Here is a 16,939-nt window from a genome sequence, read left to right on the forward strand (position 1 = left end):
AAGTACAAACATCAAGATTCTTGTAGGTTGTCAAATTTTTCAGGCAATCCCTCCACCAGAAAGAAACCTCTCTAGGTTTAGCTGGTGGCAGTGCTGAAGCGTAATACATCTCCCAAGTGAGTTTAACCTAGGGTAGATCAGCATGATTGTAAAACTTTTGGACATGTTTCATCAGAAGATAATCATTTTGCACAGCCAAGTTGAGAACCCCAAGGCCTCCCTGGTCCTTTGGCTTATAGACAAGATCCTAGGCAGCTAGAGGAGGGTTCTTTTTATGCAGATCCTTATCTCTCCATAGACAATGCCTTATGTATTTATCAACTTCAGCTAGGACCCACTAATAAACCTTCAGGGAGCAAAGAAAGAACATTGGCAAAGAGAAGAGAACATAATTAATCATTATGATTTTACTGCCATAATTAAGATACATAGTACATGCAGGTAATCTTCTTTGTATGCACTGAATCAGAGGCAAAAACGTATTCCTTCCTGGGCTTGGTAGTGCTTAAAGGCAGTCCCAAATAAGTAAATGGCAAGGCACCCAATTGACATTGAAGAGCACTAGTGAAAAGATGCACTCTGGACTCTTGAATGTTAATAGGAATAAGGTTGGATTTTGCATAATTAACCCTTAAGCCAGTGGCTGCTCCAAAAGTTTGCAAAACCACATTTAGATGCTGAAGTTGAGTGACATCTGCTTGCATGATGATGAGGATATCATCTACATACTGAATTATAGGGAATGAAGAGGAACATAGCAGATTTAAAGGTCTATTTAGTACCTCAGCATGCATAGAGTCATTGATCAAGGATTGTAGCACATCAACAACAAGAACAAACGGCGAAGGAGATAAAAGGGTCTCCCTGCCTAACCCCTCTCTTGCATTTGAAAATGTTACCAGGAATCCCATTAAGGAGCACAACTTTCTTTATTATGGCAAGAGATTACCTAACAATCACAAAGTTGGATGTAGAATATTTTCTTACCACTTTGCAGATCTGGTTGAGAAACCTATGCGCAAGAGGCCAGCACACACGTTTAAAAACGCTCATGGCATACGAGTTATCGAGCCGTCATTAAGAGCATCCTAGCCGGGAAATTCAAAGCCATTTTCAAAGAACTTAAAATCGCTCATCCGGAGGCGACGTTGCAGTGGGTGACATCCTCGCCCCATTTTTTACGATAGGGTTCCTGGGCCGGTGCGTGCTCTGGCCCGGTAGGCAGTATGATATGTGCTACAGTTGCTCTGTGGTTTTTTCCTCCGACCTCCAGGAATCTCGAGAAGAACGCTGCTAGCTTCTTGTTGGAGAACCACATCGACGACACCCTCCTCAAAGTTAGCTACTACTTCCCCAAGAAATGCCTACATGTAACATCAAGGTGAGCACCCTACTTAGAAGTTTTTTTATCCTTCACGGCTTGCAGGAGCAGTATCAACACGCCACTCTAATTGGTTTTGTTTCCATGTAGATAGTTTTTAAAACCTAGTTCAGATCTTCCGTCCACAGAGTTTATTCATTTGACATAATTTGTTTGTTTTTAATGCATGTATTGGACATACATCATGTGTGGTAAGTTCCATGGTGTCATCAAAGCCTTTACCTATATTTTCTATCATTTTCTAGGACCCAAGAGATAGATGATATTTGTTCTTGATCATGCTCTTTATTATGCCATTTTTTCGGCCTAGCCTCACAAAAGCTTTTAATACAAGGGATTTTTTCAATTGTTAATTGGATTATCCACTCGTTTGTTAATATTTAATTCATCCAGGTAGATCTTCGCTATCTTCCTAGATCTTAGTTAGCTTATATATTTCTTATTAGATTATTATCTACTCATGTATTTCCTGCTTGCATATAATTTGTTTAGTCTTCTTGCTAAGATCGAACGTAAATAGTGAGTGAAAGCTAATCGACTATAACAAGAGTACAATCACTTGCAATAATCAGGTATATACTCTTAGTACTTTCTACATATGGAAGTGTGTTGGTATATTATGTCTTATGCAGATTTCTTCGACGGAGACAACTTGTCCTAGATAAGAGCCGAGATGTTGTTATCTCACTATGATCTTTTACTTCCTGACTTTTTTTTGTAGAAGTTGGGAGTCCATCTTGATTGCTTCGTAAGGCAACGCTTTGGTGTGCAACTTCGTGATGAGTGGACACCAATACAAGTAGTATCCTACCTAGTTGATGATATCTATCCTCAGTGGTCGATTGCGAATACAATCTCCAAACCCCAAGTTAAGAAAAACTTCTCTTTTCACAACAATAAGAGAGTGCCAGGACGGATGTGGACGAGCATTTGACGTGCTCCAAGCTCGTTGGGGTATAGTTCGCCACCCTTCTAGAATGTGAGATGTCAACCAAACGTGGGAGGTCATGGTTGGCTGTGTTTTCATGCACAACATTATTGTGGCTGATAAGTGTGATGATCAAGTACATAATTTGGAATTCATGGGACCTTTGGTCGATCCCGAGCATGCACCAACTAAGTTCAAATACTCTCATGTTCATGTGTTCTGGTGGAAATTTTATCGATTTTTAGGATTCTCCAAATTTTAGTTTTAGTTCTATGTGAATTGTGTTATTTTCATGTTCGAATTTTTGTCTCATTAATTTTTGCGTTAAAACATGTTTAGTACTCCCTCCTTCCTAGAAACTCTTCTCATCTTTTTCTAGATTCGGATGCATATAGACACATTTTAGTATTTTAGTTATAGATACATTCAAATCTAGAAAAAGTTGAAAAGCTTTTTATGGAACAGAGGGAGTAGATGAAGTACGCCAAATATAAAAAAATGAAAATGGAAAAAAAGCTAAGAAAGTGGGGGAGGGTGGGCGGGGGATGGGGAGGGGCTTCGGTATCATGGTACAGGTGCATGGGTAATTGGGTACATTCCAAACATACACATTTTATCCAAATCATACACATTTAGTGGTGTGCCCTGGAGTTTACCTTAGCCCCTAAAGTCCTCAAGTCTTGGATAAAACACATCTACCTCCATTCCTCACATTTTAGAGTATTATTTTCGTAGTACTTCTCAATTAATTTGAAACAGAGGCAAGCATCTATTGTCTTTTATCTATTAAAATTGGTTAAATTGACGTTTTTCTTATATCTTTAAGTTAATTTGACCCTCAAGATTGGCTATATAAATCTCTTAACTTATTTGTTCCAATAAAATTGTGTAAAACCACAAAGATTTTAATAACTATAAAAATAGCCATATGAATTTAGGAAATTTACAAATAATCCTGTAAAATTAGTTGCTAGCATTATGAACTCACATAAACTTGTATTCTTATAGTGCTTCATACTTTTGTAGGTTTATTTCTGAACATTTTTAAGCACACATAGTGCTAAAATAAACGCTCTAACAGATGATTACAATAAATAGAAAAAATAAACAATGCATAAGACATGATTGCCAAATGAATTTGTTACATTAGCATAGAATTCAACACTTTTCGGGAAATAGTACCCTGATTATTCTCTATTCAAAACATTGGTTGATTCACTTATTGTTTCTCATCTATGAGCTCTCTATGAAGCGTAACCTAGAAAGTGGTGTGAAGAAGAAGAGCATTGTTGCACAAGAGGAAATTTCTTTACTATGGACAGTGGTGGAGTTTGATGGACACTGTTGAGAGTGCCATGTAAGTTGTTAATGCCTTTAATTTAGGGACACATACATGAAATATTCTAGAGTAGGGGGTCCCCCTTTGGCCATAAAGAGACTCCTCCACCAAATATCTATACACTGATATGCACTTGGGAGCAATACTTGTCATGTTATTGGATACATGAAGGCAGTGCATGGAGAAAAATCATGAAACAACTCATCACATACCCCCGCAAACTTGTCGTTATGTACTTTAGCATCTTCACTGAAGTACCATGGTTAGCACTTTTTGTAGGAATTGCCTCCACCCATTTAGTAACATAGTCCACTGCAATCAAAATGTAAGTATGCTTTGATGTGGATGCAGGGAATGGTCCCATAAAGTCAAATATCCACACATCAAATGGTTCAAGAGGCAGTGAATAATTCATACGCATTTCATTTCTTTTACCAATGTTTCCTAATGAGTGCAGAGCACACCGTTGGGGAACCCCAAGAGGAAGGTATGATGAGCACAGTAGCAAGTTTTCCCTCAATATGAAACCAAGGTTTAATCGATCAGTAGGAGAAAGAAATCACTTCTGAAGGTGTTGCTAGCTGACTTTTGGCAGGGCGCACTACCGGTGTCGGCAACAACATGGAACCTGCACATAACACAACCAAAATACTTTGAGGTTGTCAATCTCACCGGTTTTGCTGAAAACAAAGGATTAACTGTATAGTGTGGAAAGATATTTTTATTTGCAGTGAAATAAAGAGAACAACGCTTGCAGTAAGTAAACAGAACATGTGTTTGCAGTAGATGGATTTATCAGTGTAAAGAAAAAGACCGGGGTCGACAGTTCACTAGAGGTGTCTCTCCATAAAGATAAATAAAATGTTGGGTGAACAAATTACAGATGGACAATTGATAAAAGAAAAACCATACATGACAAGATGATTACTATGATATTCATTTGGGCATTACAACATAACACATAGACCGTAATCCAACTGCGTCTATGACTAACAATCCACCTTCCGGTTAGCGTCCGCACTCCTTTCAGCATTAAGTTGCAAGCAATAGATTATTGCATCAAGCAAAGTGTGTAAAATAAACAATAGAATTATCCTTAGATAAAAGCATTGTTGTTTTCTCCCTAGTAGCAACAACACATCTACAACCTTAGAAGTTATTGTCACTCTCCCAGATTATTAGAGGCATGGACCCACTATCGAGCATAAATACTCTCTCTTGGAATCACAAGCACATACTTGACTAGAGCATCTACTAGCAACGGAGAGCATGCAAGATCACAAATAACATATGACAAGTATATAATCAGTCTCAACCATAGTATTCAATATTCATTGGATCCCAGCAAACACAACATGTAGCATTACAAAAAGATGATCTTGATCATGATAGGCAGCTCACAAGATCTAAACATGAAGCATAAAGTGGAGAAGACAACCATCTAGCTACTGCTATGGACCCGTAGTCCAGAGATGAACTACTCACACATCACTTCGGAGGCGAGCATGGCGATGTAGAGGCCTTCGGTGATGATCTCCCTCTCCGGAAGGGTGCTGGAAAGAGCTTCAGAACCATCCCGAGCTAGGATCGACGATGGCGGCCGCAACGGAACTTTTCGTGGATGGAGGTTCGGGTATTTAGGTTTTCCCGATCAGATGTATTTATGGGCGGAAGGGCGAGGTCGGTGGGCGCCCGAGGGGCCCACACCATGCCTAGGCGCGGCCAGGGGCTGGGCCGCGGCTAGGGGTGGTGTGGCCACCTCCTAGCTCGGCCCCGTCTATCCTCTGAACTTCGCCTTCGTTACAGTAAAATAGGAACTTCGGCTTTTGTTTCGTCCAATTCCGAGAATATTTCTTGTACAACTTTTCTGAAATATAAAATAGCAGAAAACAGGAACTAGCAGTGTGGCATCTTGTCAATAGGTTAGTTCCGGAAAAAGCATAAAAGTGCCACGAAGTGTAAACAAAACATATAGAAATTGGTGTAAATCAAGCATGGAGCATCAAAAATTATAGAAAAGTTTGCAATGTATCATTTCCCACACGTTGGTATTTATCACAAGTTTTAACATAAGTAGCACAATCTTTAAATAAAGTAGGCAAATAAAAACCAGATTGTAATACCTTTACAGCTGTGTGGTCTCCCGCATGGTGGCCTCCATAAGGACTATCATGGCAATCTTTAATAATACGTTTCTGTTCAAACTCAGGTACACAACACCTAATAATACTATCTACACTCTTCTTATAAACAAATGGATCATCCTAGAAATAATGTCTAAGATCATAAAAGAATTTCTTTCTTTGTTGATAAGTAAAGTGAGGTGGTATAAATTTTTCAACAATAAAATTAACATAATCAGCAAACCATGGAGAATGTATTCTAGCACTTGACACATTAATGTTTGCAAGTTGTTCATTAGCAAAGCTATCATTAACAGGAGTGGGGTTTGTAGGTATATATTTTCCATTCTAGATAAAAATGATTAGCTACATGATTATCCTCACCTTTCATATCCACAATATGCTAATCAAATTCTTGAAGTGACAAAACCCATCTAATAAGTCTAGGATTAGCATCTTTCTTATTCATAAGATATTTAATAGAAGAATGATTAGAGTGTACTATAACTTTAGAATCCACAATATAAGATCTAAAATTATCACATGTAAATATCACAACCAAAAATTCTTTTTCAGTAGTAGCATAGTTTCTTTGGGCGCCATCAAGATTTTTACTAGCAAATATATAACATTAAGCTTCTTGTCAACTATTTGTCCTAACACAACACCTACCGCATAATCTCAAAAGATAAATTCCAATTAGGCGGTTGAATTATAGGATCACTTATCAAAGCATTCTTTAAAACATTGAAAAGACTCCACACAACCATCATTAAAAGAGCATCCTTTTGCAAAAGATTAGTAAGAGGATTTGATATTTTAGAAAAGCCTTTAATGAATCTTCTATAAAACCAGCATGCCCAAGGAAACTTCTTATATCTTTAATATCATGTGGGCATGGTAGCTTCTCTATAGCTTCTATCTTCACGCGGTCCACTTCTATGCGTCTTCCTGAAACTCAATGCCCAAGGACTACACCTTCTGTCACCATAAAATGGCACTTCTCCCAATTATCGAAAGAGGTACCATGCACAGAAAAATCATCCATAAATACTTCCATAATTTTTTCAATATAATCAGCCAATATAGCATTCATGCATCTTTAAAAAGTAGTAGGAGCTAGCATTGCATAAACCAAATGGCATTCTACTATAAGCAAAAATACCAAAGGGACAAGTAAAAGTATTCTTTTCTTGATCATCTTTGTGCACATGAATCTGAGAGAAACCTGAATAACCATCGAGATAGCAAAAATGTGAATGCTTAGATAATCTTTCTAGCGTTTGATCAATAAATGGCAAAGGATAATGATATTTACGAGTAAGTGTATTTAATTTTCTAAAATTAATGCACATTCTATAACCAGTAATAGTACGCTGAGCTATAAGTTTATTTTCTTCATTCGGAACCACAGTGATTCCAACTTTCTTAGGCACACAATGAACATGACTTACCCATTTACTGTCAGCTATAGGATAAATAATACCGGTTTCAATGATTTTAATTACCTCTTTTCTTATCACTTCTTTCACTTTTGGATGAAGACGGTGTTGGTAATCAACAACGGGATTTGCATCTTCTTTCAAATTAATCTTATGCATGCATAAAGCTGGACTTATACCTTTAAGCCAATAGCCGGCCTATGAGCACGCAATATTTCAAGTAATTTTGTTTCTTTACCTCCTGAAAGATTAGCACTAATAATAGCATGATATATATTTTTATCATCAAAGAATGCATATTTCATATCTTCAGGCAAAAGTTTCAATTAAAAGCTAGGATCCTCTTTAGGTGGTGGTAAAACTCCTAGATTATGAGGTGGAATATGCAATTGCAATTGTGGTGGTTGTTGAGATAAAATTGTTCTAGTGCCTCTCTTTCTTCGTTACTAAATGGCTCCTCTTGATTAAGTACATATCGTTTCACCGCGTCACCATTCTTGGTAAGTTCCCAGCGAAATTCATCGGGCCCATATACCAAATGGACAGAAGCTAATCATTTTAGCAGTTCATTCCAAGAAGTCAACCGTGGTCCAATAAGATGCCGCCTAAACGTCATAGAAGGTGGGGATGTTTCCATCACCTTGCGTAAGGTGCCACCTTTATGACGTACAATATTATACAAAGTTGGATATTGTTCTCGAGGTGTGGTTGTTCCCAATCATTTGTCGTCCCAAAACTTTATCTCGGATCCATCCCTAATGGAGAAAGAGCCATGTGGGAAAAATTATTTTTTAGTTGCCATGACCCAAAAATGAGAATCTCCAGATTTCCAATTAACCCGAGAGACCGCTTTTCAGCCGATATACTTTCTACGCAACAATTTTTGCTATACGCCATCCTCACTTAACAACCTGGCCATCCATTTTTCTAGCATGGCCTTGTTCTTAACTTCAAGATCATGAACACCAAATCCTCCTTGATCTTTGGGGCGGCAAAGAATACTCAATTTAGTCAACGGGTATTTTTTCTTCTCGATATCTCCCTGCCAAAGGAACCTGGACCGGAAATAATCTATCCAAAACTGTTGGAAGAAAGAAATCATATACACTACCATGTTCCTGAGTACCAAGTTTATGAGAACTAATCTTTCACTTAGAGATAGCAATTTTTCTTTCCAACTACTTAGCCGTTTCTGTAATATTTCCTCGATTATTTTCCATTCCACCAAAGTGAGCCTCCTATAATGTATCAGAGTGCCTAGATAGCTTATTGGAAAACTGCCAATCCCACATCCAAAAAGATCGGCATAAAGATCCTCCTATAAAAATGATGGATATCAGGAATAATCCATCGGCATAGACATGTGCACGCCCTTGAATTAGAGAGACCTAATATCTTTCCCCATTTTGAAAAAAAGAGAGACCTAATATCACCGAGTTTGCAACAAGCTCCTGTACTGGACACAAAATAAATGTTTCGAAAGACACGAAGAAAACTTATGAATAAAAGTTGCGAAATCTGTAATCTACCAAAAAAAAAGGTGTGAAATCCTAGCTCAGGTTTAGGCAAGATGATGGACACTATACATGTGCAGCGATGGGCACCGTCGTGTTTGCCCATTCCTTGACGCTTTCGGCGCAGCCATTGATGAGCTAGCTTGGGCAGCTTAACCGGTCACACGACGCTTGCAAGCGATGCATATGATGTGAAGGCGTTCATCCGCTGCCGTGCACGCTGCTCGGTTGGACATGCCTTGCAAGCTAACGATATCAGAAAAAAGAAAGACTGCACCCAGCCTACTTATATGCAATGCTCGATGCGCTGCGAACATTCAGCGTCGTACCTCGCCGGCGGACATGTCGTCGTCTCTCGTCAAGTCGTTGGCGTTGCTCTGCCGAGGCAGGCAGATGATCCGCCGCCACGGCGGAGGCGATCTCCGGCTTGCCCCGGTGTTGGACTCGCGGCGATCGTTCGCAATCTCCGGCCGGCGGCGTGGAGCAAATGAGGACTTTGTGACACGGTTCAGAGAAAACAGGGGCTCCAGCAGTAGCAGCATTATCAGCACAGGTGACGCAGCACGACCAGCATCTCTGGGTCGACCTCAGGAGGGTGGAGATCGAGCTCCACTGCCGTACTTTGCCTGGTAATTGACCAGCTCACGTGGAGTGGAGTCAGTCACTCCTGTGACTTCTGTTGGTGTAGCCTGTAGGTGTTAGATTGCGGCTTTGCACTTGAAATACTAACTCTGTTTCTTTCTCTTCATTTTATCAGGGCAAGATTGGCGATTGGTTCAGTTGTTGCTGCCACGGCGCCGTTCGTGCACTCGAAATGGGCTTCGTTTCTGCGAATCCAAAGTAAGTACTAGTTAAATAGCAGTAAGCAATATGGAGTGAATGGATGGCCAATACACGATTGATAGATTGATGGGTTGCTTGCTTTCTTTCAGGTGAGGTGGAAATGGTGAAGGACATGGCGGAGACAGCAGCGGAGGTGGTCGAGGATGTGGCAGTCGCAGCGGAGAAAGTGTCGGCGGAGGTGTCCAGGCAGCTGCCTGAGGACGGAAGGCTGAGGCATGCGGCGGTGCTTGTTGAGCACGCGTCCCATGAAGTGGCGGAGGAGGCTCGTCTTGCTCAAGACATCATCCACAAGGTAGTCCCCAAGAGCAATCATTTCTTGCAAGCTTATTTACGCAACGGTGCTTTTCCCCTTTGTTGGAAGAGTAGTGAGCGTAGCAACGGCAGAATACTGCATGAACGACATTATCAGCTCGGGCCAGCAGTGTCATGAACTTCTGTGCGAGTTAGTACTACATGAATTCTTCTTTTAACAAACTAATTGCTGGCGCAGGTCGATGAAATCGAAGAGGAAGTGAAGGCAATGATAGAACCGATTGTTGACCATGCCAAGCGTGAGCGGAAGTAAATGCGGTACCTTGGAAGTACAGATTCATTCAACAATGCGTGGTTGTAACAGATTATTTACGAGTCCTTGGGCGTGTAAATTCTTCATTAAGAGATGTATAATCAGAAGGAAGACATATATAGCAACGCAATCTGGTTATAGAAAAACGAATGAGCTCAAATTCACAATACATAAACTTCTCAGCCTCGAATTAATAATTAAATTAACGAATCTCAAATGGAACAGAGTAGTACAAAATATCAACACCAGCAGCGCAAGAGCAGAGCAGCGACAACAAAACCAAGCTACATCTAGAGGCTAGCCATCTAGAACAGGACAGCGGCAGCCACCAGCGCCCCGGAGACGGCGACGAAGCTGGCCGCGGCGTGGACGGCACCAGCGGCGCTCTTCTCCGAGGCAGCGGGGGCGGTGGCCGGGGTCAAGAGACCGCCGGCTGCGGGGGAGAACGCGTCGAAGCCCGCGCCTGCGGGGCCCAGGCCAGCTCGGGGAGGAGGCTGGTGTCCCCGCAAATGGAGCCGGCGGGGAGGCCAATGGCGACGGAGCTGGAGTGGGTTTCTTGGTTGGCGGCGCGGGCATGGGGACCATCTTCGGGGACGCGGCCGGTGCCTGCGCCGTGACCACAACGGCAGCGGCGAGCAGGGCAACGAGCACGGAGACGGCGGCGAGACGGGCCATTGGTGCTAGGCTGGTGGTGCTCGGGAAGACGCGCGGAGATGAGGCTAAGAGGTGGAGCTGGATAAGGCAAAGACGCGCTGAGAGTGGAGTGGTGCTATGAGAAGAATGTCTGTCGGCGTGAGTGAGTGAGATGCAAGATGAGAGTGGTGAGGCGGAAGGCTGAGGGGATGAGGTATTTATAGGCGCACGGGCAATATCTTTGTTTCTCGTAATATGCTGCAAGACAGCTGGAGGTTGATTTGTTTTTATCGTTGCAATTTTTTCTACTAGCCGTTGGGTTTGATTCCTTGTGTCCGGCTTAACGTTCGAACCAGGACAGAAAGGCTAGGCTCAGAGTGAGATGTATACAGCATGGCATAGGGCCACCGTTGCTGGCAGTTTTCCGAACGTTGGGACGCAGGGGCGTGGGGTGTAGCCTACGTGTCTGCTCTAACGACTAGTTAAGGGAAAGGGGGCATGTGGCGGTCAGTGTCAGTCCAGCCTTGTAGGCTGCAGATGCCAGATGGGTTTGTGGAGCAAAGGCTACGATTGAATCGGTGGGTGCCAAGCTTAATCGTTTTTCTACTCATTAGGACTTGTAATCTTTCTTTCTAATTTAAACCTCGATATTTATTATGGATTGTACACTTATTACGGATTGTGAGTATTCTTTTTTGGGAAAATATACGGAGAAGCGCCACACGTTTTGGTCCCGTGTGCGGCGGTTCATCACGATTAGAGAAATGTCACCGCGTCCGTATAGAACGCGTCGCGCAACCCCACCTGCAGGTCTCCTCCTGTTTCATCTTATCCTTATCCCGTGAGGTTGTGACCACACAATCCCCCTTCTCTCTCACCGCGGGCGCCATGCCATGAGGCAGATCAAGGAGCTCCACGCCGAGGAGATTGAAAAACGACGCTGTCGAGCCAGGAGGAGGCCCGGCGCACGGACGGCTCCACCGAGGTTGTCGTCCTCGAGCTGCCGCCGTCGAGCCATGCGGAGGCTCGGTGCATGGACGGCTCCGCCGAGGTTGTCGTCCTCGAGCTATCATCGTCCTCGAGCCACCCCCGCCGTCGTGCCAGGAGGAGGCTCGGCGCACGGACGGCTCCACCTGGTTGTCGTCCTCGAGCCGCCGTCGACGAGCAAGGAGAGCTCCACCGCACCCGACGAACGAGGAGGAGGCGCGGCGCAGCGAGGGCTCCACCAGGCCGCCTACGGCGATGGAGGAAGAGGAGGAGAGGTGGCTCTGCCAGGTCGCTGTCCTCGAGCTGCGACGACGAACATGGAGGAGGCGAGGCACCAAGAGGGTTCCACCGCCATCGACGAGTTGGAGGATGCACGGCGCAGCGAGGGCTTCACCAAGCCGCCGCTGACAAGGAAGCGGAAGTGGGAGGTGCAGCGCAGCGAGGCTCCACCGAACCACCTCCTAGCGCAGCATCGTCTCCGCCTGGGATGCACCGCCGACGAGCATACGGCAGGGTGGCCGTTGTCGATGAGCACACAGAGGCGCACGGTCCGTTACTATTTCCGGCATCCCGTGTGTTAGTCGCCCGAGTTTTTCCTCTTCTCCATAGGTTTCGATTCGTTTTACAGATGCATGTGAGCCAAATTATGTGAGTAAGTTTCTGGTCATATGTGTGTCAGTTTCGATTTTTGTGGAGGACCAGTGATGCATTGCTCTTTTTCTGAAATTAAATTGGCAATCATGCACTACAAATTTGGCCACCGTGTGAAATTAACCTGGCAGTTAGTCACTAATTTTGGCTTGCAACAAATGCAATTAACTTGATAATCATGCATTGCAAATTTGGCCAACGTGTGAAATTAACCTGGCAGTTAGTCACTAATTCTGGCTTGCAAACCAGAAATGCAATTAACTTGATAATCATGCATTGCAAATTTGGCCACTATGTGAAATTAACCTGGCAGTTGGTCACTAATTTTGGCTTGCAACTATAAATGCAATTAACTTGATAATCATGCATTGCAAATTTGGCAATTAGATAAAATTAACCTAGGAATTAAGCAGTTAGGCACTAGTTTGGCTGGAAACCAAATGTAATTAACTTAGATACCATGCATAGCAATTATGTAAAATTAACCTGGCAACTAGGAACTCATTTTTTGACTGGCAGCCAAAATGTAATTAATATGATAGTTGTTATTAAATAATATATACAAAACAGTAACAATGTAGTAGAAATACTACAACTGTTGTGTGTACCCTTTTTTTGCTACTAGCAAAAGTGACTGTGCGTTGCACCGGGTGAGTAAAATGTGCATATTTTCCGCCCAAACAAGATTGCTCCACCAATGATCTTTACCAGCATCGTGGCACTGAGAACTTGTGTGAGGTCCGCCAACATGACATCGAGCTAGTACTCAGAGTAGCTACTCTTCGTGCCGCCATCAGCTGCCTCCCCGATGACCTTTGGATCGCCATGGTTACCCCCTCGTGGTCGCTTCGGCGGCAACATAGAAAGTGATGGCACTGCTAGAAAAATACGAACGATCTATAGACCCCCTAATAAAAAATAAAATCAGTTAAAAAATTCTTGTGGAAGAAGTATAAATAAATTCAAGCATAAACAAATTGTTTGCATCAATTACTGTAACTTTTCTATTTGGTTATAGAGTCTGAAAGATGTCGACAGAGATGATTGACTGAAGAAATCCTTGAAAAAACATGCCCTCCTTGTATGCGAAAGTCAGTATATGTCGTTGCTCAACCAATCAAGCCAAGTGTATGTAGGTGCTGGCCTTCTACAGGTCACGATCCAAGTATTTGCTGCTGATAAGATGTCAATTCACTTGATGATTGGAGAGACCCCCGCCAAGCCAAGCGAAGCCAGTGGACAGAGAGACATACAATGCAGCTTAGCCATAAGAAATACTTGCCGATAAATGGTTTGGTTAAGAAGATTGCAGGATTCTTTGACATGGTCTTTGATTTCAATTAGCCATACCAGATGCATGTTACGTACCAGTATACCACTCCCAAGCTCTGGCATGTGGATGCTTGTCTTCTTGACTGATGAAGACCGCACTGTCCCAGGTCAATCATCGTGGATCGTTGAAAAAAAAAAAGTAGATCCTGGATGTCAATAGGAAACCGATAGCCAGAAGAAATCTTCGACGCACTTCTCTGGTATTCTCCTCCGGATCCCCGTCATTCATCACTGAATCGAAATCGGCCACACCTCTGCATCCCTATAGACTACTTGGCGGCAGCGTCTCTATTCGTTCACCTCGCTCTTGTGCTTCGCCCCTAAGCTCTCCCGCCGGTCTCCGTCTCTACCGCCGCTGCCCTCTGGCACTGTTTCGAGATCTCCGGACCCACCTTCGATCTCCTTCACGCGCGGCTTTGTGCCGTGGCCAAGCCTGCGAGTGCCAGCCGCCACATCCATGGCCGTGTTTGGTTGTTCCCCGTCGACCACTGACCGTGCCGTCCAGCCAAGCCCAGCGCACGCCCGAGCCGGTGGCGCTAGGAATCCCACTGATTTCGGGCGGAAGAGGCCCAGGCGGTGGCGGCGCTCGGAGGCGTGTGCGCGCGCGGGGAGGACCAGGGCTGCACACACGGAATCACCTGCCGACGCGCCGTCGTCATCCTTGGTGTGCGGTTGTAGCTTTCGCCCTCCATCTGGGCTCTGGCGCCGCCGCCAGGGTAAGGTTTGGTTGGGTGGGGAAAAGAATTGTGGCGTATGGGTTCGTTCCGGTAGGAGAGAAATAAAACTACCGAACCGAACCGGTACAATGTCACTGTGATGTATTATGCGATTTGGTGGGAGGGCAAAACGGTCCAAAATAATGTTGGACGAAAATTTTGGCAGAAACCTTAGCTCCTTTATTATTAGGTACTAGGAAATATGCCCGCGCGTTGCAGCGGAAGAAAAATGAATATACCTTGTTTCCCGGGCATAATTGTACCAGATGACCTCTGCCACACTTTCGTGAGGGCCGCCACAATGACGTCAGTATAGTTTTGCCCCAAAATCAATAGACCCGCATAACCCTAGCCCTAGTTCATCCTTTTGTTTGCCCGTGCGTTGCATCGGAAAAAATAATACTCAAACATTACAACAAACTATTCTATGTTGCACTTGCTACCAAAAACAAATATAAATTTTTTGCCACAGAAAAGCAAAAGATAGTTAAAAAGAAATATAATATGCTACGGAAACGATGATACTTGCGAGAATCCTTGGAAGCAGTATGCATTTTTTTTTTGTATGATAGTGGAAAAACAAAGTTGATCTAATGGTGCTCCGGTGTTTCTTAACCCTCCAACTAAACCAAATGCTTTTTCAAATTAGAGGCTCTTGACACAACTTCCATCATTGCAGCCCTTGCATAAAAATGTATTCCATATGATTGAGAGTAGCAAAAGAAAACTTCATTTTTTGAAATGATAAATCTTTCACCAATCTAATTTCCACTACCTCGAACAAAACAAAGTCTGACGTCTTGTTGTCCTCGACCGCTCCAGTCTTCCACCGCTAGACTTTGCTTATTGGAAAAGAAAACCAATTGCTCCCGATTAAATCTTTCAGAGAAATTGCAACAATATGTTGAATTCTTTGGATTTGAAGCCTTTGAAGGCGTTACGGACGAGTGCAGTATCAATTCGTTGTTGTTCCTGCAACTCCTAGGTTGCACATCTCATATGGTACTCGCATCAACCCCTCACATAGAACTTCTGGGAATGACTGAATTGATTCATGATGCTAAAGCACATACCTTTGGGTTGGTGTTAAGGGATCTAGTCGGGATGCCGTTTCTCAAGAAGCGGCCAGCGCCCATCGGGAAGGAGCTGGGGTCACTAATTCTACCTCAAATTAACCATGTCTATCAATATATCTTAATCTGCCTTGGAATTTAACTCGAACGCACCGAAGCAATAAAGAAGAGCAACCGTCCCTTCATCCTCGCTCATGTCCTCTGAAAATCGCCAGCATGGGTGTCCTTCCCCATTACATCCTCCACTCCTCTCTACGCCAGCGCCGTCCTCCTCGCGCCAGCTCGATTCAGCCGCCAATTCCCCCTGCATGTACTAATGGCAGAACAGGACCCCGCTGGTGGTGCTGCAACCCGGCGACGACCATCACTGGCAGTCGGCCATGTTTCGAGCTCGGTGCCGCAGCCCAGACCCCACCGCCGCATGCGAGGCACAACACACAGATTCAATTCGATCTGACTTCTCAAGGAATTGGCCTGGTGTGATCTTATTTCTCGAGGTGGCGCTCGTAGCATGTCTTGCTATGGAGCTCGTCCGCCAGGTGGTCAATCTGATCGCTGGGAGCTTCGATCTGGTTGCTGGAATCTTTGATCTGACATCGGTGGAGGTCGCCTTGGTCGCGGGACGTTGGATTTGGTGGCGGTGGAGGTTGATTTGTTGATTGGGGGTGCTCGCTCTTGCGGCCCGCACGTCGGCGGGGGTCTGGCCGGCGGCGGGAGGCGCGCATGAGGGGCGCTGGCGCCAGCGGGGCGCGGAGCAGTTCTCTGCTCGGAGGTTATAGGTGGAGCCAAAAAGAAAATAAAACAAAAAATGAACCGGTGTCATGGCATTTTGGTGTATTATGCGTTTTTGTGGGAGGGCAAAACGGTCCAAAAAAAGCGTTGACGAAACTTTTTGGCAGAAACCTTAGCTCCTTTATTATTAGGTATAGATATAGATATAGACTAGGACAAAACCCGTGTGTTGCTACGGCGTCACATTAAATAAAATGAATGACCTTACATATCTTTAAATCAGAATGACATGAAATTGTTTATTGACATATATCTTTTACACCATGCAATAGCGAAAATCAAAAAAATATAAATATCAAAATATGTAACAGTGAAAATCACATGGCATCAATTTAATGATGTCAGAATAAACAATTCAATGTGAGAACAACATATTTCAGGCCTATCTTTGACAAATACTTACAAAACAACAAGCTGGTGCACACATCCACACGAACTTCCCTGGAAGGTCCAATCTGCTCAGGTTGGTGCAGTTTTTTCATTCCTGCATATGGTGTAATCTCTCAGTTATTGGACATAAGAAGACGGGAAATACATAATGCTTTATACTATTCCACTGCCGGGAAAATAAAAGTGCTTTTCAAAAGGTTGTTACCAGCAGCTTACCTCTCTAGAACTGG

At 43.6% G+C, this 16,939-nt stretch overlaps 1 protein-coding gene across 1 annotated transcript; it reads left to right on the forward strand.

The window, feature by feature from the left end:
- Window positions 1-9,103: 9,103 nt before the first annotated feature.
- Window positions 9,104-10,195, forward strand: LOC124706079. The gene is made up of 4 exons (XM_047237736.1): window positions 9,104-9,356; window positions 9,485-9,567; window positions 9,660-9,862; window positions 10,061-10,195. The coding sequence occupies exons 1-4, from the start codon at window positions 9,121-9,123 to the stop codon at window positions 10,133-10,135; spliced, it is 597 nt and encodes a 198-aa protein (XP_047093692.1). The 5' UTR covers window positions 9,104-9,120; the 3' UTR covers window positions 10,136-10,195.
- Window positions 10,196-16,939: the final 6,744 nt, after the last annotated feature.

Source organism: Lolium rigidum, chromosome 4 (assembly GCF_022539505.1).
Source record: "Lolium rigidum isolate FL_2022 chromosome 4, APGP_CSIRO_Lrig_0.1, whole genome shotgun sequence".
NCBI classification, from domain to species: domain Eukaryota; kingdom Viridiplantae; phylum Streptophyta; class Magnoliopsida; order Poales; family Poaceae; genus Lolium; species Lolium rigidum.

Coding starts and splice junctions, on each gene's coding strand:
- LOC124706079 (XM_047237736.1), top strand. CDS start 9,121: ATGATCCGCCGCCACGGCGGAGGCGATCTCCGGCTTGCCCCGGTGTTG. Junction 9,357..9,484: donor CCACTGCCGTACTTTGCCTG/GTAATTGACCAG, acceptor TCATTTTATCAG/GGCAAGATTGGCGATTGGTT. Junction 9,863..10,060: donor CTCAAGACATCATCCACAAG/GTAGTCCCCAAG, acceptor TTGCTGGCGCAG/GTCGATGAAATCGAAGAGGA.